Here is a 23,091-nt window from a genome sequence, read left to right as displayed (position 1 = left end):
GGGCGGGGCCCCGAGTCTGCTGCCTGCCGGGCGGGGGGCGCCCGGGAGCCGCGGGGCGAGAGCCGGGCGCAGCGGCGGCGGCGGCGGCGGCGGGAGCAGGAGCAGCAGCGCGCCGCGTCGGGAGCGGGGGCCGCCCGCGGCCGGGCTGGGAGGCGAGGCGAGGCGGCGGCTGGGGCTGGTGGCGGCGGCGCCGGGTGGGCAGAAGGCGCCGGGAGGAGGATGCCATTTCCCCGCGGGAGCGGCCGGCGGCGAGCATGAGAGGCGATGCAGGTGAGCGGCGGGGGGCGGGGGGCACGGGCCGCCGGCCGGGGGGGACACCCCTTTTCGGAGGGGGGCGTCCCTGGCTTGAAGCGACACAGAAGCCAGGTTTGGGTTACGGGGGGGGGTAGTGCCACGGGGGGGGGGCTTTGCTGCCGCCCCGCTGCCTTTTTCACTGTCCTCCAAATTCGAAGCGGGCGAGGTTTAGAGGTGTCTTCTTATTGCGGGGGGGGGGGGGGGAGAGAGACCCTGCTCCAGATTGGAAATGTGGCCCAGATGTTTTGGGGGGAGAGGGAGTGTCTTCGGGGTGCGATGCGAAGGCTGTTCGTGGCTGAGAGTTGTACGAAAGATTCGAGGATCCTTTTGTGGTTCAGAAGCAAAGGGAGGCGGGGGGGGGGGGAACGCTGCCTATTTGGGAACCCTGCTCCAGATTTTGTAGGAGGGGTATTAAAGGCGGCATGAAGGAGCGGGGGGGGGGGGCTGCTCCAGTCTTGTTCCTGGAGAATATTGTGCTCTGGATTAGGAGATGTTTTGGGTCCAGATGTGGGCTTGGGAAATATCTGGTTTGGGGACGGGGCGGGGGGGGGGGGGAGGCTGCACCAGCCCTGGCTTCAGCCAGCCGCCTGGCATGTAGGTTTCACACGCCTGGCTGTTAGAAAAGCACTGCTGATCCTCCTCTCCCCACCCCCACCCCTAAGGGTTTCCTCCCCTGGGGCTGCAATTCGCCTCCTTTGCCTCTCCCCCCCCCCGCCCCATTTTCGGCTTCCATTGAATTTGCTCTGAAGTTTGCAGCTCCAGGGTAGCCTCCTATACCGGTTGGAGGCTTTGTGTGTGTATTGGGAGTGGGGTTGCGTGTGTGAAAGACAGGGTGGTGGGGACCCTATGTTTTCATACAGGATGAGCTCGGTGGTGGGGCAAGTGACATCTGGGTGTGTGCTTATTGTGTGGTGTCGCTTTTAAATCTTTGGAAGGCGTGTGCGTATATAAACAGCCAGGGAGGTATAGAAAGCCAGTGATTTTGTGTGTTGCTTGCAGGGTAGCCCTTGTGTGTGCGTTGGACAGTTCTGTGTTGGACACTGGCATTATTTCTGGATGGAAGTGGGGTCTTGAATGGAAAAGACGTTTCAGGGTGGATCCTGTGAGGGTGGCGTTACATGTCCTGGCTCTCTGTTTTGCAACATCTCTGGGTCTTTTGTCTGGTGCGCTGGGTGCGTGTTAGCGGGTTGTCTCTTCTTATGCAACGAGCATGCCCGTGGCTGCCCACATCTCTTCTAGTCCTCACTGGTTTTGTGTGTGTGGCTCTTGCATGGAAGACCATGAATTGTGTGTTTGGTGGAGGGGCATTCTATTATCACTGAAGACCTTTCCGTGTTGTGGGTATGTGGGTACACTTGCATCGGGTTTTATGGGAGCGAACAGTGGCATTAGATGTCACCACCTTTTCTAGTGGCGTGTTGTGAGCCGGTGAGTTTGCAGTGGTTTCCGAGAGCCCAAAGAAAGCCTTTTCTTTCGTCTCGATGCCTGGGAGCCAAAGAACTAAATTTTATCTCCCCTTTGCTGTCTGTTCCCTCGGTTCCTTTTTCCCTCAGAAGACCGCTGTCCAGGAGCCCCACATTTTCCTGTCTGTGGGGGGAAAGGGCTTGCCTGCCACCCCACAGCCTCTTCCCACATCTCTGCATGTTTGACGTGTGTCCTGAAGGGGGCTTTGATCCCCACCCCACCCCCAGCTGGATTCAGAAAGGGCCTGGATGCATCTGAGAGTCACCTTTGCAGCAGCCTGGCAGGCTGGGCCTGTTTAGCATCGTCGCAATGACAGCTGGGGACCAGGCATTCTGGCAGGTGCCTCTGGACGAGCAGGGCATAAGCAGAGGGCAAGAGCCTTCCAACGGGGCAACGTCCAGCAGGGCAGAGCGGGAAGCCAGCTTGGTCTCCCAGCAATGGTTTGCACAATACTGCACTGTCCGAGGCAGGCGAGGGCTTTGCTTCTGCTACCAGAGCAGCTGCTGAGGTTTAAGCTGCCTGCAGATCACACTTAAGAAGCTTGCCTTCTGCCAGGTTAGGCCACTTGTCCATTTTGCCCTGTCTTGCCTATTCTAACCTGCAGCAGAGCTCAAGGGTCCCAGCCAGGGGTGGGGTGGGGGCTTCCTGATCACCTGATCCTTGTGATGGTAGAAACCAAGGACTGGATATGGGACTTCCTGCGTGCAAATCTGAGCTGTGGGCCCTTTGCGGTCTGATGCGCGCCCACCCACCCACCCGCAAGCACACACTAATCCTAAATGCCTGTGGATTGAGCCCCATTACTCAGTGGGAGGGAGGTCACTTTGCACATGCCTAGTGGCACTGTCTTGTTTGCTGCTTCTGGGTTGGTTGGTTGGTTTTTCAGGCCTAGAGTTCTGGTATTGGAAATTGAGCTTCCGAGAACAGAGGAGAGAAGGGGTTAATTGCCGATGCAAACTTAAGAAGCTGCTTTGTGGTGCCTCAGTCCATTGAACTCGTTATTGCCCACGTGGACCAGCCGTGGCTCTTGGTGGCATCAGGTAGAGCCCTAATGCTGGAGGTCCTTTCTTTAGGTGAGGATGCCTGAGATTACACCTGGGTCCCCTGCTTGCAAAGTAGAGTCTTGGCCACTGGGCCTCCAATCAGCTCTTGATATACCAGTGATATAGACCCAGTAACAGTTGATATACAGATTGCTAAAAAGAACGGTGCTTTTTCTTCTTTTCTTTTCTTTCAAAAGCTTGCCTAGTAACCAGAGTTCACTCAGTCAAATGTTATTATGGAAACATGGGAAGCTGCCTTCCACCTGCCTCCCTTGGTCCATCTAGCCCAGTATGGTCGACACTGACTGGCAGCAGCAAAGGCTCGCCAGGGTTTCAGGGAGGAGTTTTTTCTCGCCCTACCTGGACATGCTGCCGGGGACCGTACCTGGGGCCTTCTGCATGGAAAGCAGGTGCTCTCCTGCCACTGAGCTCAATAGACTCACCCGTTTCGTAGCACTTGCTCTCTGGACCAAAGGTGTGCTCGCCACCTCTGAATCCACCACATGGTCTCAGTAGGGAAGGGCTCAGTCACTGCATCTTGAAGGCGTCATATGAGTGTACCAGTCCGGTTCCCTTGGATCGTTGTATGCTCCTTGCACAATGGGGAGCAGAGAAGTCTCAAATGGATTGGGACATGTGTGAGAGTAACTGAGATTACAGGATGTGAAGAAATGGTGAATACGTAGCTGAAGATGCTCAGAAATGGGCAGAATTGTTCTTCTAAATACTAACCGTATTTGGAGTACAGTCAGGGAGAGGCAATTTCAAAGGGTGAGTCAAGCTCATGTTTCAGTTGAAATGAATGGGATTTAAACGCCTTAATGTTACCTGGCTCAGGTCCATGTTTAGATCTTGGCAGAGCCAAAATGAATATTCTCAAATATTCAAAATTTGCCAGTCAGCTTATGAACAAGAAATGCCAGAGTGACATTTAAATTTGAACTTCAAAAGTAAAACTTTTAGCTTGAAATTCAAATTCTTTAGACTTTTGATTTTGGCAGGCTTTAAATATGAAATCTCATAAGCTGTCCATTGTCAAATACTAATCACCATTGCAGGTTACCAATCAAATTCATTCACATTCTAAATAACATTGCATGTTATCTATCCAATATTATACAGTTTTTACTTTATTATTTGTCATTTCTTTAATATTATTTGTATATGACGCTTGCTCCTAAAGGAGGCCAAGGAAGTATACAACACAATAAAAATACATAATTATACATAATAATTAAAACCTCCAATCATGTAACTAAAACAGCAACATAACACCGCACAACACGCAAAACCTGAAACCAAAAAGCCCCAAGGCCAGATTGCACCCCAAAAGCCCAGGTGTGCAAATACATTTTTATTTCCCATCTAAAACTCAACAACATGGGAGCCAATCACACTCCTTGGACAGAGAATTTTAGATTTGGGGTGCTGTACCGAGAAGGCCCTGTTTCAAGTTACCACACCCTAAACTCATGAGCTGGGCCTCCCTGGCCAATCTTAAAGCAGTTTGGTCAGTACGATGGTGGAAAGGGAATGGGAGATACTCACTGAAGTACTTGGGCCCGAAGTCATTTATGGCTTTGTACACAGCTGCCAATTGGCCCCAGTAGCTCACAGGTAGCCAGAGCACTGTTTTAAGAATCAGTGTGACTTGATCCCACTTAGCTGGCTCACGTAACACGCCAGCAGATGCATTCTGCACCCGGTGCAGCTTCTGAACCATCTTCAAGGGTATTGCCAGGTACACTGCAGTAACCTGGCGATGAGATTATTTAGGTAAGGATAACTGAAGGCAGGATATCTGAGTTCAGGAATAGCTGTACCTGGCAGACCACAGCCAGAGCTGGGCATAAGCACTCCATTTTACTGGGCCGCTTGTGCATCTAGTGACAACTTTGAGTTGAAAAGGGTCCCCAGATGCCCATCTAGAACAGGCCGCCTCCCTCATTTCTGGAATTAAGAACCTCCTTCCCACAGCAAATCCATCTGGTTGGGATTCAGCCTCCATTGGCTGAACTTCAGATTTTTGGTCCTCGTCCAGTCCATCACTGCCCTAAGCCTCATGTCCAGCCTCTACACATCCTCTCCTCATTCAGATGGAATGGGGGAAATTCCGTGCTATTATTTGCCTGCCAACCATTGCATCCTGTTTTCCAAACTTTGCTTCATTGCTTACTTCCTAGTTTTTAGTGCTTTGCGTTTTTGCCGTCAGATTTTCAAAGTTAATCCTTTCAGCATGCCCCATCAAGAGTCTTCTCTGAGGAGAAAGACTTAGAGGCCTGTAGGGCAGACAGTGCCCATGCCCTACTAGGGCCCGTACTGTGACAAGGGGCTGAAGCCATTGGAGGACCCACTAGGATCCCAGCCCCTCAGGAAGAGGGGGAGTCTGCCTCAGAGGAGGAGGCTGAGCAGCACCCCTAACACCATGGAGCGCCAACGCCAGAGGAGGCAGGGCCCAACTCAGGAAACCTTGATGCAGCGCCAGGCTGTAGAAGAAGTCTTCTTGGGAGGAAAAAGTGTCCTTATGAGTAGAGGGCCTTCCTCACAAGGAGGACTTTCTGCAATCAAAGTGAACATCTGCAGGTGGGGCTCTGGCAACTCCAGGTTTAAAAGCCCAGTAGAAGCTGACAAGGGGCTGCTGGAAGCAATGTCCTTGTGGACTCTGGTGCTGCTTGTGCCTCTGTTTTACCTTCAGCCCCAGATCTGCCTGAGCACTGGAGTGAATAGGATGGTTTTGGATTAAAGCAAAAGAACAAACAAAACCATCACTTCCAAAGCTAAGTGGCCCCAGCGCTCTTCAGAGGAAAAGTTACTTGGAAATGTTACGTGATCCATTGTCAATCTAGAGTGTTGTCTCCCTTCAAAGCTTTTTTACCCACCTTGGCATTTTATCACCTCTTTAATTTATCAGAGCTACTGTTAAAAAATTAATAAATAAAGTACAATTGATATAACACATTACAACCACTAAAGGAGAAGCTGGGATGTGCTTGCGTTTCCTGTTAAACCTATCCTTTGATAATAAAAAGAAGGTAACTAACAAGCAGGCACAAATCTTGGGCGAGGAGAATGCAAGAGAACATAAAACTTTGTATAACCAGAAGGTGCTGCCTTCTAACGATTCATAAATAGTGGTATGCTACAGCAAGAAGGAAAATATTCAAATGAGCAGGAGAAGAGAGAGAGAGAGAGAGAGAAAGAAAGAAAGAAAGACTTCTTCATAGTAAACCCAAGACCTGAGTACTTGCAACATTACTTTTTTTTAGGGATTTCGGCAAGATAGCCTCAGTGGGACCCTCCCTCAGTGAGCCCACCTTCTCCCCACTGCTTGGTTCAGGGGTTGAGGAATTTAGCAGGAGCTATTTAGTTGAAAACTTGGTGGAGAATCTGGTTCTACACACATGGATGTGTGTAGAAAGATGACAGAAAGAGGGTGAATAAACTGATTTAGATGTTGATGGTTCTGTTGACTGGGGTTTAGAGAAACCAGTTGGACCTGCAACAAAATGTTGCAGCATGAAGTGCTTCTGTTCAGGATTCTGCCAGCCATACCCCTAAAAAAAAAAAAAAAAAGCCAACCACCATTCCATTCGCCTGGATCATCATTTCTCCTACACCCAACATCTAGTCAGCATTCCAACCCCTCTAAGCATGCTTGATACTTGTTGAATGGTTTGGGGGTTCCCCACCTTAAATTTTTTTATAGTTCAGCGAAATGTGAGGTGTTCCCTTGCCCCCAACCCTGCTGGTACCTTCCCTCTTATGTGTAGATAGTACTTTTTTGGCCAATGAGGATCACAAAAATGCCTGTAGTAGTATATACACACTATAGCAGAGGCAAGGAAGCTACGCCCCTCCAGCTGTTGTTGGGTTACAACTCCCATCATCCCTGATGGTTGGCCATGATGGTTGGGGCTGGTGGGCATTACAGTCTCTTAACGGGGTTGTCCTCCATCACACGGAGCAGGTTCCATGTTTAGCATAGCTCTGGCCATTATTTATTATTACATTTATATTCTGCCCTATAGCCAAAGCTCTCTGGATGGTTTACAAAGATTGAAAACATTGAACATTTAAAAACTAATATACAAAATTTAAAACTATAAAAAGCATGGCATCACTTTTGGATGCTTCAGTAGCAACTGTGACCTGGAGCGCCTACTGTCAACTTCAGCTGCTTCACCAGCTGTTTGGGGGCTTAAGGACCCGGCCTCTTACACATGATTGTTGACTTGACTACTGCAATCCGTGTTGCATGAGGCTACCCTTGGAGTCAGTTTAGAAACCACAGCAAGTTCCAAATGCAGCACCATAACTGTTGTCAGGAGCTAGCCTCTTGTAAACTGCTTTGAACAATTCTCTATGGAAGAGTGGCCTACACATTTCAGACTAAATACTCACAGTCTTGAGGATTGAGGTTCTGGACCACAACCCACAAATCCTTCAGAGAGATACTCCGTGGAAGTAAGCCAGAAGTAATTTGACAGGTGGGAATCTCTGACCCGAGATAACATCCAGCTCTTCTGAGTATAAGCAATTGTGGGTTTTATTTTTGGCAGGAGAAATTCTGCATTTAGCACTGCTTTGTTTTCGTTTTTAAAGCAACGAACAGAAGATGTTCAAAAGTAGCTGTAGCACGGGCTTAAGTTCTTTTGCAACCTTCTGAAAGGAGGGGTCATAGCTGGGTGAACTGCATGCAAAAGGAACTCTTTCCCCCATCCGCTGCATCTTTAGATAAAGGGATCTCAGCTCATGAGAGTCTCAGCTATCAAGAACTGATCCTGCAGAGAGTAGTGGATAGGGTCCAAGCATTCACCAGGCCTCGATTTACTGAGCTGCAGGGAGGCTGATGCATCATTTTCCTTCTGATCATACAGTGGGACCAAAATCATGTTTATCAAATTAAAAAAACAAAACAATTTACAGTCAAATATCCCCACGCACATGAAATAACAAAGACTTTGAGAGTGAGTAAGAATGTTATGACTAGATGTAGTGGAAGGATAGAATTTTTACCTCAAATACTGAAGTAGGAAGGGGAGATTTTGACTCAAGCAGCTTTTACCACCATGACAACACTGGGGCCGTTTCTTCACCTGCCTTTTCCCCTGGGATCGTCCCGGGATCATCCCTGTGCATCCAAATGACACACAGGAGAACCCGGGAGCAGGCAGGGATGATCCCTCCATTTTCCTGGGATAATCCTTAGGTGTAGAAAGAAAGGGCCTAGGAGATTAACAAGTCTGACCAAAATTCCATCTTCCTACACATAACTCTCACAGGTACAGGGGCCCTTTCTCCTTTTAATCAGACCATCCTAATTTCATGACAAATCCGATGATGATGATGATGATGATGATGATGATGATGACAATAATCAGAGAAGGGCCTTCTCTGCTGTGGCACCCTGGCTGTGGAATGAGCTCCCTAAGGAGGTTCGCTTGGCACCTACATTATATGCTTTTAGACGCCAGGTGAAGACCTTTTTATTCTCCCAGCATTTTAACTGTCTATAAATAAATTTTAACTTGGTGTTTTGAATTTGTAATTTTGCATTGCAGCTGTTTTTATCTGGTCGAGCTTTTATATTCTATTTTATAGTATGGTTTTATACTGTTGTTTTATACTTTGAATGTTTTTAATTTTTGTGAACCTCCCAGAGAGCTCCGGCTATTGGGCGGTATAGAAATGTAATAAATAAATAAATAAATAAATAATATTTGATGACGACGTAACAGGCTGTATATTCCAGAAACACAACGTTTACAACAAATCTCATGTATGCATTACAAAGACTGGGAGGGTTGTTGTTTTTTAAAGTCAAACCAGCAATGTTTGAAACTGGATTGCATGCTGGGTTTAGATGGCCACAATGATGGATTGAATAGTTTTAAGTTGAATTCCATCATCTTCTCTTAGACCAGCCTTCCTCAACCTGGGGCGCTCCAGATGTGTTGGACTGCACCTCCCAGAATGCCCCAGCCAGCGCCCCAGGTTGAGGAAGGCTGTCTTAGACTGTTGCTGAGGTAGAAATATTCTGGTGTGTTTCTTCCCTTCTTCTGTACAGCTCCATGTGCCAGTTTGCAATTGGGAATGTAGTAATCAACTCCACAGAAATGTCTATAAATGGAGAAAAAAGCAATGGTCTGCAGACAGAGAGAGGACAGGCTGATACTTCTGTGTCCTACAGGGAGGGGGGTCATTTTGCTCCTCCTGCTTTTCATCGGTCGGGGAGAGGTTTAGAGTCAGTCTTTATTTTTTATGTTTTTATTTTTAGCCGCAATGACCAGGAACTCTAATGGGAAATCCCAGGAAATGGCTTGACAGTGAATCACTCGCACAAAGGTGTTTCTGTGCTTCAAGAACCACAGTCTTTACAACTGTTTCCTGCTAGGGGTTGCCAAATACTTTCGTAGTCCATACTGCTGTGCTTTTATGGATAGATGGACGAATTGGATACGGTCCATTCAATGCAGCTTACAGTATAAAGCGTACAATTCCATATTAACAGAACAAGTTCATAAACTCATACGTCAATTCTAAGCAAATGTAGGAATGAACCAGTTTAAACAAGCCCACTCCAAAACTTAACTAAAACAAAAGCAGTCTATGTGTTTTTTAAAACACACCCGCACATTTCAGTTAGTGAGCCAGAGAGAACAAATACGCATTAAAGCAGCAGCATGTGGCATCAGCTGCCTGTTCCTTGGCAGGGAATTCCACAGAGCGAGAGACACCACTGTGAAGGCCCTACCTCCAGTGCCCAACAATTTTGCAGATGTTAACGGCAGGCCAGCGGCTTTGGCCTCCAACGATGATTTCAACTAGTGCTATACGGAAAATGTCTCCCACGTTTTTTGACCACACTCATTCCATTTGATAGACAAGAAACTGCTTTGGAAAAGAAATTCCAAGGAGAATTTATTTAATTTTTTAGAAAATCCTCATGGATCACCGTGGCTACACTGTCCCTATCTAGGAATGGGCATTGTTGGTGTACCAACTGAAGTCCTTAATGGGCTCTCCAGGCCACTGGGCCCACCTGGGCCTCCAGTGACAAAGATGGATCCAGGAGCACCACCAAACTACAGACCTGCTCCTTATTTATTTATTTATTTATTTATTTATTGCATTTCTATGGGGTGACACTCCCTTCAGAGGGAGTGCAACCACATCCAGAACAGGGAAACACCCCAATTCCCAAGCCTGGGCACCAGTCACCCTTAGAGTCACTGTTTTATCAGGGTTCAGCTTCAGTTTACTGGTAATCATAGAATAGCAGAGTTGGACTGGACCTACAAGGCCATTGAGTCCAACACCCTGCTCAATGCAGGAATCCACCCTAAAGCATCCCTGACAGGTGGTTGTCCAGCTGCCTCTTGAAGGCGTCTGGGGTGGGAGAGCCCACCACCTCCCTAGGTAACTGATTCCATTGTTGTACTGCTCTAACAGTCAGGAAGTTTTTCCTGATGTCCAGCTAGAATCTGGCTTCCTGTAACTTGAGCCCGTTATTCCGTGTCCTGCACTCTGGGAGGATCGGGAAGAGATCCTGGCCCTCCTCTGTGTGACAACCTTTTAAGTATTTGAAGACTGCTATCATGTCTTCCCTCAGTCTTCTCTTCTCCAGGCTAAACATGCCCAGTTCTTTCAGTCTCTCCTCATAGGGCTTTGTTTCCAGACCCCTGATCATCCTGGTTGCCCTCCTCTGAACACGCTCCAGCTTGTCTGCGTCCTTCTTGAATTGTGGAGCCCAAACCATAACTGCATCCAGGCACCGGTTCAGATCATGTCACAGAGAAATAGAGCTGGGTGTCATCAGCATACTGGTGACACCTTGCACCAGATTTCATGATGACTGCACCCAATGGGTTCATATATATGTTAAATAACATAAGGGACAGTTAACATAAGGGACAGTTCAGCAGCCATGGTGCTGAGATGCAGTCACCCAATGGAACTGACCCTGCAACTATAAGTTGAACCACTGTAGTGCAGGGCCTCCAACTCCCAAGTCACAGAGGCAGGATACTGTAGTCAAGAACATCAAAAGCCGCTGAGATATCGAGAAGAAGTAACAAGGTCACACTTCCCCTGTCCTCCTCCTAAAGAAGATCATCCATCAGGGTGACCAAGGCTGATTCCATCCCAGAACTGGACATGGATCCAGACTGGAATGGATCCAGATAATCAGTTTCATTCAAGAGCGCCTGCAGCTGAGATGCCACCTTACTCCCTGCTTGGCAGGTGGGGCGCCAGTGAGGAAGTCAGCAGGGGCACCTTCTCCTCTTCCTCCTCCTCCCCTCCTCCTCCTCCGTGCCAGAGTGAGAGGCAGACGACCAAGCAGGTTGCAAGGGGGAAGAGGAGGAGCTACTGCAGGGGGCTCTTATCAGTGGGCCCCTGCTGGGGTGGGAGCCCTCGACAGAAGCCCAGCCATGCTGACCCTTGAAGACTATGCTTGCTGAATTCTGCTGGTTAAGCTGCTGTTAAAAGCAGAGGAGCAGTTCAGTTGGCAAATCTGCTCCTGTCTTGCTCCCCTCCCCATTCCAGAGTTCATCTAAGAGTACTGGTTGACTTCGGAACATTCCAAGTTTCTGCAGCATTACAAAATAACACTTTAACTTGCCCAGTAAAAGAGCTTTTCTTACTTTAGATCCTCCCTTTCCTTTGTTAGCGGCACATCCTTAGCACAGGGTGAACTGAGATCCTTTTTTTTGAGGCCAGCATGAAGGGAGGCTCCCAAAACTATCACGTCTCCAGAGGAAGGGTTTTGGATCAGATCATTCCAGATTCTTTCCTGTCTTGGCCATCATGCATGCAGACACCCTGAACGATCTCCTTTCCGGAACGTGTGATGCCAACAGACTTCTCTGCATCTTTATGTAACTGCGGGGAATTGATCTGCCTTTGAAGACTCTCTGCTTTGCTCCTCCGCCTTCGCCTCTTTCGATGCCCTCCTGCAAGGGGCTCTAACCTGCTTGGCTGAAAGCCCCCTCAGGGGGTCTTTGCAGGCAATGCAAAAGCACGGTCACCTGCCGGCCTCTCTTCCATTTCCCCAGCTCATGTCTGGGAGCAGTGCCTTGAGCAGGGGCACAGAGGACTTGGTGCTTGTGATTCAGAGCAATAGAGGGATAAATCTACCCATTTCAGGGTCTCATTTTTTCCCAAAGTAAGTTCAGTTCATCCTGACCATGAAGTTAACATGAAAATCTGTACGCACTTTTGTGCACCCTTCCCCTAATGCATGCATTTTTGTAGACAATTTCTCCTAATGTACCCATTTGACACAAGCATTTTTGCTCATGAAATGCATAATCCACAGATGGGGATTACAGGGAAGCAGATTTCGGCTAAACATTAGGAGGAGCTTCCTAGCAGGGAAAGCTGTTCAGCCATGGAGCAGACTGCCCAGGGAGGTGGTGGGCTCTCCTTTGCTGGAGGTATTTAAGCAGAGGCTGGTGGTCCTCTGTCAGGGATGCTGTAGCTGCACCATGCTAGCCAGAGCCTGCACTGAGCAGGGGTTGGACTAGATGATCCCTGAGATCCCTTCCAACTCTATGATCCTATTTTGGGGGTGTTGCTTTCACTAATATAGACATTTTTGTGCATACTTTCCCCCTAATATATGCAATTATATACATTTTTTTCATTGGATAACTACTGCAAAATTCAGAGCAGTGTGAATTTTGAAGGGCAGCTGGGTTTCAGTATTGGTTTGCAAGTGCAAAATTTGGATGAATTTGCATTGAAATGTGAACCCAACAAATCTCTCCTCCATCGTTACTCAGAGGTCATGGAAATGCACTCCTTTCTAGGCTCTGCCCTGCTTCCTTTGATGCGTTGGGGGGTGGCACCCTCCAGGGCCATCATGGCCCAGCTCTAACCAGACACCTGTATCTCTTGGTTTCAAAATGGGGGAAGTGGAAGGAGAGGGAATTGCAATTTATTGGAAAGGAACTTAATCCTACTTGGACTTGGTGAGTGCCAGTCTTGGGTGCTGGCGTTGATAACACTTGCCAGGACTGGAGGCGATATTAGCTCAGTGGTGCATATTCCATCGCTTTCATTTGTTTGTTTTTAAATAGCTTAATTCTGCACTGGAAATCTGGACCTTGCTAGCAGATGGTGGGTGCAATCCTATCGATTGTGTCCTCCGTGAACTGAAGCACGAAGTCAGAGGCTTTCAATCATCTGATGTAATCTTCACCTCCCCATTCTCCTGCCCTGCCTACTTTGCTAGACAGGCTTTTGAACCCTTCCAGAAACAGTGCTTTGGAGAGGGAGGGAAGGAGGCTGAAAGAGGCTCAGGATAGCTTGCGTCCTTGCCTCTCTGGCCTCTTCCCCTCCCTGCCCACTGGAATGTCCTCTTTTCCCCCTCTCTGAGGTTGGTTTTCTGACCTTGGAGGGCAGCTGGTGCTGTTCTTTCCATGCAAGTTGCAAATAGGTGGGATCGGATCTCCCACTCCCCCTTCTGAGGTCAGAATACTGTCTCAGAGGGGTGAATTCCCAGTATCCTATAGTCCCTCAGATAATCTAGGGGGCATAGGATTGCGCCCTAAGGCTGAGTGTTCATCAAGGATGAAGCCCCTGACATACTCTGCAAGATATACTTTTGATTAGGATCCAAATGCTATATCTTCCCATTAGGACTAGATGAATCAGTCAGTCTCTGGTCCATTTCACTTTTGTATGAATTCACTCCTAAATCCATTCCATCCAGGTTTCTGCATTAATCTGTTTGTTTTTGGGGGGGTTTAAATCTGCACAAAAATTTGCATTTAAATAGCTATTTAAATAAATAGTTTTACATGTTTTTCTTTTGAACTATGCATTCCTAAATGCATTTTCATAGGTGTTTTGAGCCAAAAACTATGTTGCAATGTTTCCAATGTGGAAATGCTGGCGGATAACTAAGTTTCAACCTGCGCATTAGTCCGGAACATGCAGATCAAGGCAACCTATGTTGGAATTCACAAAAATCAAATTCTTTAAGCATCCCTAACCAAAATATCATTGGTTTTGCATAATTCGATTCTGTGACTGAAGGTTCCAAATAAATCTGATATTCTTTTGGCATGGAAGAAGGCAGGTGGGCAAAGGAGCAAAGGGACCAGGGAAACATGTGGGGTGAGATATCCAAGCTTTTCTCTTAGCTGTCAGGACTAGAACCTTGTTTGGAGCAGAAAGGAAAGCTGAGATGATATAGTGCAGATGCATGTTGTACTTGCTCAAGAGTAAAGACCTTTTCATGAGCTCAGAATTGTGACATTGGATCTCAATGTTCTGCTCTGACATTTGCCAACTTTGCATTGTGTTGATGGTATTTGAGCAACTCCTGATGCTGTGACTCGTCAGTTCACCACCATCCCCAAAATTGGCTCTCAGTTTTTCCACTTCCAAACAAACCAGAGTCTCCCATGCTATTTGAACATGGATAACTGTGCTCTTCATATCCTGCCTTGTCTTGAAACCGTAGTTTAAATAAACCAGGGTTTCCTAGGTTTGGATTTCATAGGGAAATGTTTGTATAAAAGTGGAAGCATCTGCTCTCCTCAAGGCCGTGAAAGAAAAGGGGATGGAGGGAGTGAATGAGCCCATGCGTTATCACGGCTTGTTCATAGAGTGGCAAACCATGATTTCTTGTTATGTCTGAACCACATCAAGGTGGTGTGTGTGTGTGTGTATGTGTCCCAAAAACAAAAACATCATTCTTCTGGCTTTTGATAACAACAACTCATTTTCACAGTTTGCTGTAGGACTACATCATGTGAACTAGAAATGTTTACTTCCTTTACTGGTTTTGTTGTGTCTACAACACCACTTATACTGTATTGATGATGTAGTTTCTTTTTTTGGCACCTCTTGTTCCCCCTGCATGACATTACCTGTAAAGTCAGTGGCATCTACTTCTGTTTTGTCCACATTAGATCATTGCTTTTAAAATCATCCTCTGCTAACTCCTCAATATTAACCTCAGAGTTGCACATTTTAGCATGTCAGATTTGTTTGACTTCATGGAAATTGCCATATCATTACGCTTCCATTTCACTTACTGCCATATTGCAGAGAGTGCTGCTGTTCCTGTCTAGATTCAGCGAGTGCTGCTGCCTGCCCAGAGTCTTATGGCACATTTAAGCCTAACAGGTCTGTTGTGTCATTTTCAGGGTCTGCAACCCAATTCATCAGATGCTTGAAGTGTTCTTCTCAATTGGCATGATAAGGGCCCTGTCTACAGACTTACAATCTAAAGCTGAAGGCAAGGTACCTTAGGATGGTTGGCCCTTCTTCACTTGGAGTTACTGAAACAGAGGCTAGATGTCCGTCTGTAAGGGGTGCTGTAGATTCTGTGTCGCAAAGATTCCTGCACTGAGCAGGACTGGATGACCTATAAAGTCCTTTCCAACTAGAATTGTACAATTCTAGGGAGAAAAGGAAGTGAGACCCAGTCAGGAAAAGCCAAGGTAAATAGCTGAATGTATACCTGGCTTAAAAGGGATCAAAGGCCATGAAACATGAGATGTATGGTGTATTACAGCTTTCCGCAACTGGCTGCCCTCCAATGCATTAGGCGAACAAGCAGATCTTACATTTTGATGTTACTTAATTACTCCACATCCTGGTGGGACAAAGCGAGGTCCAGAAGAAACCAGGATTCCAATCTCCATGCATGAATGGGTTGCAGGGGGAAGGTGGGTCCCTACTGTAGTGTTAGCTGGATTGGCTTGGAGGGTCTCAGAAAAGCACAGGACCAAATTTATCTTCTGGATCATGGAAATTCTGCAGCTTCTCCTGCATCAGTTGTGAGCTTACATGTTATAAAGTGTAAACAACAGAAGAAGAGTCTGCTGGATCAGATTAATGATCTATCTTCAAGCCCAGCACCCTGCTTCCAACCATGGCCAACCAGGTGTGTCTGGAGAAGCCCACAAGGAAGCCATGAAGACTATTGTGATTGCTCAGTGTTTGCCCTACCAAGCGCTCACCAGCCATCATAAATAACTATCTGTTGCCTGGCAAATGATGCCACTCTGGCCCCAGGTTTTATTTTCATCCACCTCAGTGGCAGAAGAATTCCATCAAGAAAGGAGGTCCTAGAAGAGGCTATGGGCGGTACAGCAGAAAGTGATTGAATTTTACAAGCCTGGTGCTATATTTACCAAAAGCATATCTTGTGAAAATCCATGTTGCTTTGGATATACACCAACGTAAATGGAGACAAATTCAAGGCCTCGGTGCCACATTCCCCCCCCCCCCCGAATGTGAGATGTATGAGTACAGTGTCACAATCTTAAAGTAATGCATCTTTGACCTGTGGCATCCTAGGTCATTATTCCTTCCTCTTTGAAAGTCTGGATTGGTTTATAAGGCCCAGGCAGTGGTTCTTCTTTCTTTTTTTCATCGCGATCTAGCAATTTCCACTTGTCATTGAGAAAAACAGACTCTGGCAGATCCCATAATGCTCCCTCTTAGTTTCCATCTTTCATGTCAGCAAGATGCCTTTTGGAATAACTTTATTCCTCAGTCACGTTCTAGTTAGGGATGGGCAAATCTGTCAATTTTAATTTTTCTCATTTTTCCAGTCTTAAATTTGGTTTGCCTTGTCTTTGACCACCTCCGTTAAAGAGTTTGCATGAGTATTTGCATGATTTTTTTGTCTCATTTCTCTTACATGCATATTTGTATATAACGTACAGTTTTTGCTAGCCATTTCCGTAAGACAATACATTTATTTATTTATTTATTTATTACATTTCTATACCGCCCAATAGCCAAACACCATTTTAGTGGTGTTCTCATTAATACATGTATTTTGTGTGTTCTTTCCCCTAACATGCACATTTTGTGTGCATTTTTAAAATAAATAAATAAATAAATAAATAAATAAATAAATGGGAAACTTTATTGCAGTTCAGAGATGTGGCACTTACAAAGGATGACTGTTTCAGTTTGTGTTTTGGCTCAAAGGTGCGAAATTAGATAAGCTGTCATTAAAATATCAACTGAATATAAGGTGTAAGGTGATGCACATTGGGGCAAAAACCCCAACTTCAAGTATAATCTAATGGGATCTGAGCTGGCAAGGAAGAGATCTTGGGATTGTGGTGGACAGCTCAATGGAAATGTCCACCTAGTGTGCGGCAGCTGTCAAGAAGGCAAATTCCATGTTAGGCATTATAAGAAAAGGAATTGAGAATAAAACTGCCAGTATCCTACTGCCTTTATACAAATCTATGGTGCAACCACACTTAGAATAATGTGTACAGTTCTGGTCACCACACCTAAAAAAGGATATTATAGAGCTGGGAAAGGTGCAGAAAATGGCAACTAAAATGATTAAGGGGCTGGAGCATCTCCCCTAGGAGGGAAGGTTACATCAACTGGGATCGTATAGCTTGTAAAAAAGGAGGCTAAGGGGAGACAGGATAGAGATATACAAAATTATACATGGTATGGAGAATGTGGAGAGCGAGACATTTTTCTCCCTCTCTCAGGGCGTTGCTAGATGAGGCCTTAGCGTGCCTTGAGAGCCGGTTTCCCTGCTGTGCTTCCACATGACGCACAGGGGAATCCAGCCCCAGGCCGCACTGAAGCCTCCTCTAACACGCGATAAGCGAAGTCGGGAACGTCTAGCTACTTCCGTGGCTTTTTGCGGCTACTCGCTTACTCGTGAGTAGCCGCAAAAAGGCGCGGACTGGCCACAGCGCTGAGCACTGTGCCCATCAGCCGGGGGAGATCCCAGGAGGGAGAAGGAGGAGAGACGACACAGGACACACACACACACACACGGAGGGAGAAGGAGGAGAGACGACACAGGACACACACACACGGAGGGAAGACGACACAGGACACACACACACACGGAGGGAGAAGGAGGAGAGACGACACAGGACACGGACACACACACGGAGGGAGAAGGAGGAGAGACGACACACGGGACACGGAGGGAGAGAAAGATCAGGAAGGGATCAGGAGCGGATGGGGGGGTGTTAACTAAGAAAAACCCCTTATCTTCTCCACAGTCTTCGGGCCGCACGTGGCCCCTTTAAACTTAAAAAAAATGGCCGACGCTGCAGGGCTTCCATCGTCCCTGCGCGTCGTGCGTCTAGGAGGCTGGGCGGCGCGCGTTAAAGTTAGCGCGCCGTCACCCCACCTCCCTGCCAGCTTATCCCGGCAGGTCTAGCAAGGCCCTCAGAATACTAGAACCCAATGGGGTCATCCCATGAAGCTGATTGGTGGGAGATCCAGGACAAAATAAAAGGAAGTACTTCTTCACACAGCACATAGTTAAATTATGGAACTCTCTACCACAAGTTGTAGTGATGGCCACCAATTTGGTTAGCTTTTAAAGGGGTTGGATCACTTCCTGGAGACAAAGGCTATCAATGGCTACTAGCCCTGATGGTTGTGTGCTGCCTCCAGTATCCGAAGCAGTAAGCCTGTGTGCACCAGTTGCTGGGGAAAATGGGTGGGAGGATACTGTTGCACCATGTCCTGCCTTGTTGGTCCCTGGCCGACGGCTGGTTGGCCACTGTGTGAACAAAGGGCTGGACTAGATGGACCCTCAGTCTGATCCAGCATCAGGGTTCTTCCTATGTTCTTATGAATGGATTTCTCCAAAGTTCTAGTGTTGTTGAGAAGAATGCTGTGAATGTGCAACTGCCATGATAGTGTGATACCAACTAAGTCACTAAAGCTGCAATCCTATGCATGCTTGTACAGAAAAAAGTCCTACAACTCTCAGCATTTCCCATCCAACACACACACACACTGAGGGAGAGACCTTTTCACATTACTGAAGGATCTTCACCATCTGTCTAGAAGTGGCATCCATTTATTTTGTACCAGCCCTGTCCTCTGCTGGTTTAAAAGCTGACGACTGTTCATTTGGTTCAAGATACGCTGGGAAAAACACAGTTGTCCTACACTATTTCGTCAACAGTTTGAAGTATGCTTCAGCAGCTGCAGGATGTGGAATGGCAAGCCGTGAACAGTTCTTTAGCATCCACATGTTGTGTGTTGACCTGCATGCATGCTAGAGGCAAGATCTCTGCAAGGTCTGCTGCGGCGGGTTGGTATCATTAACTCCAGCCAAGCTCTGAGTCCGGCCCCAGCTCCGTTTGCCTCCTCTCTCTAGAAGGAAACAACCTGGAACCTGGACGGTACCAGGACACTCTGCAGATCAATGGAAGGCCTGCTTGTGTCAGGGTAACATCTTGTCCATCAACTAGCCCCTAGGTCCATGTGCAGGGAAGAACCTGGGACATGGGCTATGTCATCCACCATGAGGGACTAGAGGACACTGTGAGACGTGCCCCCAGGTACCTCATTCCAGGTCAGATTCTTTGTCCAGGACAGCTTACTCTGACTGGCAGCAGATCGCCTGGGTTTCAGGCAGATGCCTTTCCCATCATCGGCCCCCTAACTGCTTTTAATGGGAGATGCCCAGAGATACAACCTGGGACTTTCTATTTTGGGGGGATCCAGAGGCAAATTATCCCCTTAGATCCCCTGCAGCCCATGTTCCTGCCACTATGCCATTGGATTTGCTGACCATGGCATAAAAAACAGCGGTTTGCCACCAAATTTCAGCAACAAACCACAGCAAGAAGATAAAATGTAGCTTTTTCTCAAGCTAAATTGGTGTCCTTTTCTTTCTTTCTTTTTTACTGTGCTGCTGAAATTCAGTGGCAAACCACTGGTGTGTTCATTTGGTTTTTTTGGAACTGAGAAGAGCATGAGCTGCACAGGGGGCCACATGGAGACATGTTGTGCACCTCTGACTTAGGATGGAATCCTATGCATGTTGAGACAGGGAAAAGTCCTACAACATGACTAGTTTGGGCATTCTGGGAATTATTGGACGTTTTTCATGTCTAACATGCATAGGAGTCAACCTCCTGAAGACTGACAATGCAAAGCATGTTAGCAATTTGTTCACAAGACATCACCCAAGGGCCCCCCAAAGGAAGGTGAAGGGACACAGTGATTGTCCAGACAGGACAAGGGCTAGGACGCAGGGGCTGTCCCTGGCAAATAGGTACGGCGGGAGCATACGGTTGCAGCCATGGCATCCTGCCTCTGGATGATTTCCACGGTTGGATACCCATGAATAAACCATAATGTATAATACAAACAAACTGAGTGAGGAGCAATACCTGGAAGGACAGAGGAAAACAAATCCTGTGTATTACCTGGTCACACCTTGTTAGTCATGGATACATCCAAACACGGGGGTGTGGGGAATGATCACCTCTCTAAAGAAGGATGGGGGAGTGGAACCTAAGACAGGTAATAAACACCTTGAAAGGGAGGATGCTATGAACAACATCAGACCTCCCATAAACAATGGACAGAAGGAAAATTGTAGAGAGAGCTGGTCGCCCTTGTAGAAAGACAGAGGGGGTCTGTGGGAGGACCAGGAGTTTTTCAGAGCATTTGTTCATTCTGACGAGTTGGCTTCCCATATCAGTGACAGATCCACCAGGCAGTGTGGGCACCCAAGCAGCTGAGTGAGTTGACCCGTGTGAGCATCCTGAGGTAGTGGAGGGTAGCTTGGCCAGCTCAATTGGCCGCCACCTCAAAGGGATGTGGGAGGAGGCCACTCTTGGGTCCTGGAAGCTTTGCCTGAGCAAACACTGGTGTGATGTGGTCCAGGATCCCTCTCCTGCCTTCATGATGGGCAGTCAATGAAAGGCATGGATCTGATAGATATTAGCTCTGTTGCCTAGAATCTAGGTGGAAATGTCCAGTGGGCGACTGTTGGGCTATCTCTATCTCTGCTTGGGTGCCTTCGTTTGGGCCTAGTTGTTCTCATTGCAGATCCAACATCATTGCATTAATGAAGTTGTGAACCTTCAGCCCAAACTGGAATCCTCCAGATGTTTTGGACTACCTGATGGGATTGCACTCCAACAACATCTGGAGGCCCACAACTTCCACACCCCTGGTGTAGACAGAACTGAGCTAGGTGGACCCATGGTCTGACTCTGCACAAGCAGGGCTTGCTGTGTTATGGTTTCTCTTCTCCCTCTGCACTTGGCTGTCATCTTCCTGCCATTTCTTTTTTATTTCTTCCATTGACCCATCTCTCATCCTTCCTTTTCCTTTCTCCTCTTCTCCTTTGCTCGCTGCAATTATTGCCAGCCCGTTCCCCTTCACCCCCCTAAGCTGCTCATTCCCAGCACCTTCTCCTTGTCCGACTGTGCACTATTAATTAATGTCTTCGTTTGGGATTTGCTTTAGGTCTCGGGGTGTCTAACAGCAGTTAAATTGTTCCATGTCCTTTCAAGGGCTCACATTAAAAATAGATCACATAAATGGACCCAGGAGGAAAGAAACACGCAAAAGGGAGAAACAAGCAGGGAAGTTGGAGGGAGGGGGTTAAAACAGAGAGTGCAACAACAACCCTCCCCCACTCATGGAATGAATAGTTCATCAGAACACCAGGATAGGCCGTGGCAACCTAGAGTTGAAGATGGAGAAGCACGCATGTGCTGAGGAACGTTCGTCACCAGGAAATAGGTTTCGGTTTTGGCTTGACAGAGTTCCCTGGCATGCCTGGGCTGCAGGTTTTCCCCAAAATCTGGGAACTTTTTGCATTATTATTATTATTATTATTATTATTTGCACAACTGGATACTTGCACAAATTTTAACTGCAATTTTCACAACTCTATTTACACACACAAAATATGGAAAATCCATGAACTGACATAACATTTATTCTTTCAGGCGACACTTTAGAAGGCAAAGGAGTGAGTTGAAGCAGAGAGGCAGATTAGAAGCTGAAGTTCTCATGGAGGTCTAGTGAGCTCCTCACCATCGAGCTCCTGGTTGTGCCATGAGGCACGTCCCCCCTTCCCTCACATGTCACTCTGGGAGGAGGAAGAGAGGGAAGCCAGGAGAGCCCATGATCCACCACCCCTTGGCTCCAGCTAAGGTGTCCCCCACTTCTCCATCTTGACCTTAGGGAGGGGGTGAGGAGACAGAATACATTCAGCGTTTGATTGCTGAGAGCAGAATGGGAAGAGCAGAATAGCCACACTGCAAGGGAGAGTGGGAAGAAGGATGAAAGAGGGCAAATGAAAGTCAACGCCTGTGCCAGAGAAATTAGACTGCAGCGTGGACACTCACTGGTAGTTTTGGGCCACACCATGTAGTATAAATTCACATCTGGTAGCATAGTCACATAGTCTGGTAAAGTAGAGTCATGTCAGGTAGAGCAGAGTGAAAGCAGATCAGGGTCATGGCAAGCAAGGCAGGAGCTGCCTTGGATAGCAGACGGTGGGAGGCATTGGCTGGTGTATTCTCCCGCACAGAGATCTGTTGTCACAGCCAAGGGCTGTAGTCAACAGAGGCCTTAAGAAGGCTGGTCTTTCATTGGCATTCTTGAAGGGTCGATGTCTGTTTCTGCAGTCTCATTCTCCTCCATGGCTGAGGGAAAGGAAAAGCAGCAGAGGAGTCATCCACAATGGCAGATGTGGTTGTGGAGGAGGGGGGGTTATGCCTTCAGGCTGGATGGAGGTGCCAAAGGCTCTCTCTGAAGTCGGAGGACCTTTGACCTGTCTGAATCTGAGTCCTCCTTGGGGTGATGTAGAGCACTGGAATCAGAGGTCATGGCAATGTCTTCAGTTAACGCACTCGTCTCGGGTGGGGGGATGTTCTTCTTGCCATTCCATGCTCTACCTTTCAAACACTGTAATCTTTTAGCTGTTGCCTCCAGATTACACATGAATAAAGATCAGAGCATCTCCAGTGCTCCATCTCTTTATTGCATTTTTATTTTACTTTTGGGTTATGTTTAATATGCCTTAACAGGTTTTCTATCCTTGTCTTGTTTTGTTTTTATTGTCTTGTACTTTTTATAGATGGATTGTTGCTTAAAAAACTTTATACGAACTGCTCTTTGAGAGGCCTCGATTGAGAAGAGGTGTACAAGTACTATCAATTAATCTATCAATCAGTCAGTCATATGTGGTTGAATGCAGATATTAAAACACAGCGTCTCTTTTAATATCCACATTCATCTGCATTTATCCTGCTTAAAAACAAATTCATTAATATGCTCCAGAGAGCTAAGCTTTAAGTCAGAAAAGTACACTGTGTTTTTTTTTGGGGGGGGGGGGCGTTGATTCTATAAATTCTAATCTATCTAAAGAAGTGTTGTAAGATCTACTTGCAGAGTTTCAGATGCAAACTGGTAAGCAGCTTGTGTTTCGTAAGACTTGTAAGCTCTCTGCTTTGAAATAGTAGAGTGATTATATTAAATAATAATAATAATTAATAACAACAAT

The 23,091-nt window shown here is 47.0% G+C and overlaps 1 protein-coding gene across 2 annotated transcripts in view; it reads left to right on the top strand.

Annotated features, from left to right (window-relative positions):
• LINGO1 (leucine rich repeat and Ig domain containing 1) overlaps nucleotides 1–23,091 on the top strand; it is a 159,993-nt gene that overhangs the window by 98,320 nt on the left and 38,582 nt on the right. The window contains exon 1 of one of the 2 annotated variants that reach the window (XM_063142586.1): nucleotides 201–270. The exons of the other annotated variant lie outside the window; for it this stretch is intronic. Coding sequence (XP_062998656.1) covers nucleotides 265–270 — 6 coding nt within the window. The 5' untranslated portion in view covers nucleotides 201–264. Of the gene's footprint in view, nucleotides 1–200; nucleotides 271–23,091 lie in introns of those variants that run through there. 2 annotated transcript variants of the gene reach the window in all.

Source organism: Elgaria multicarinata, chromosome 16 (assembly GCF_023053635.1).
Source record: "Elgaria multicarinata webbii isolate HBS135686 ecotype San Diego chromosome 16, rElgMul1.1.pri, whole genome shotgun sequence".
NCBI lineage: Eukaryota > Metazoa > Chordata > Lepidosauria > Squamata > Anguidae > Elgaria > Elgaria multicarinata.
The sequence above is the reverse complement of the archived record's forward strand: the minus strand, read 5'-3'. Positions and strand labels throughout refer to the sequence as shown.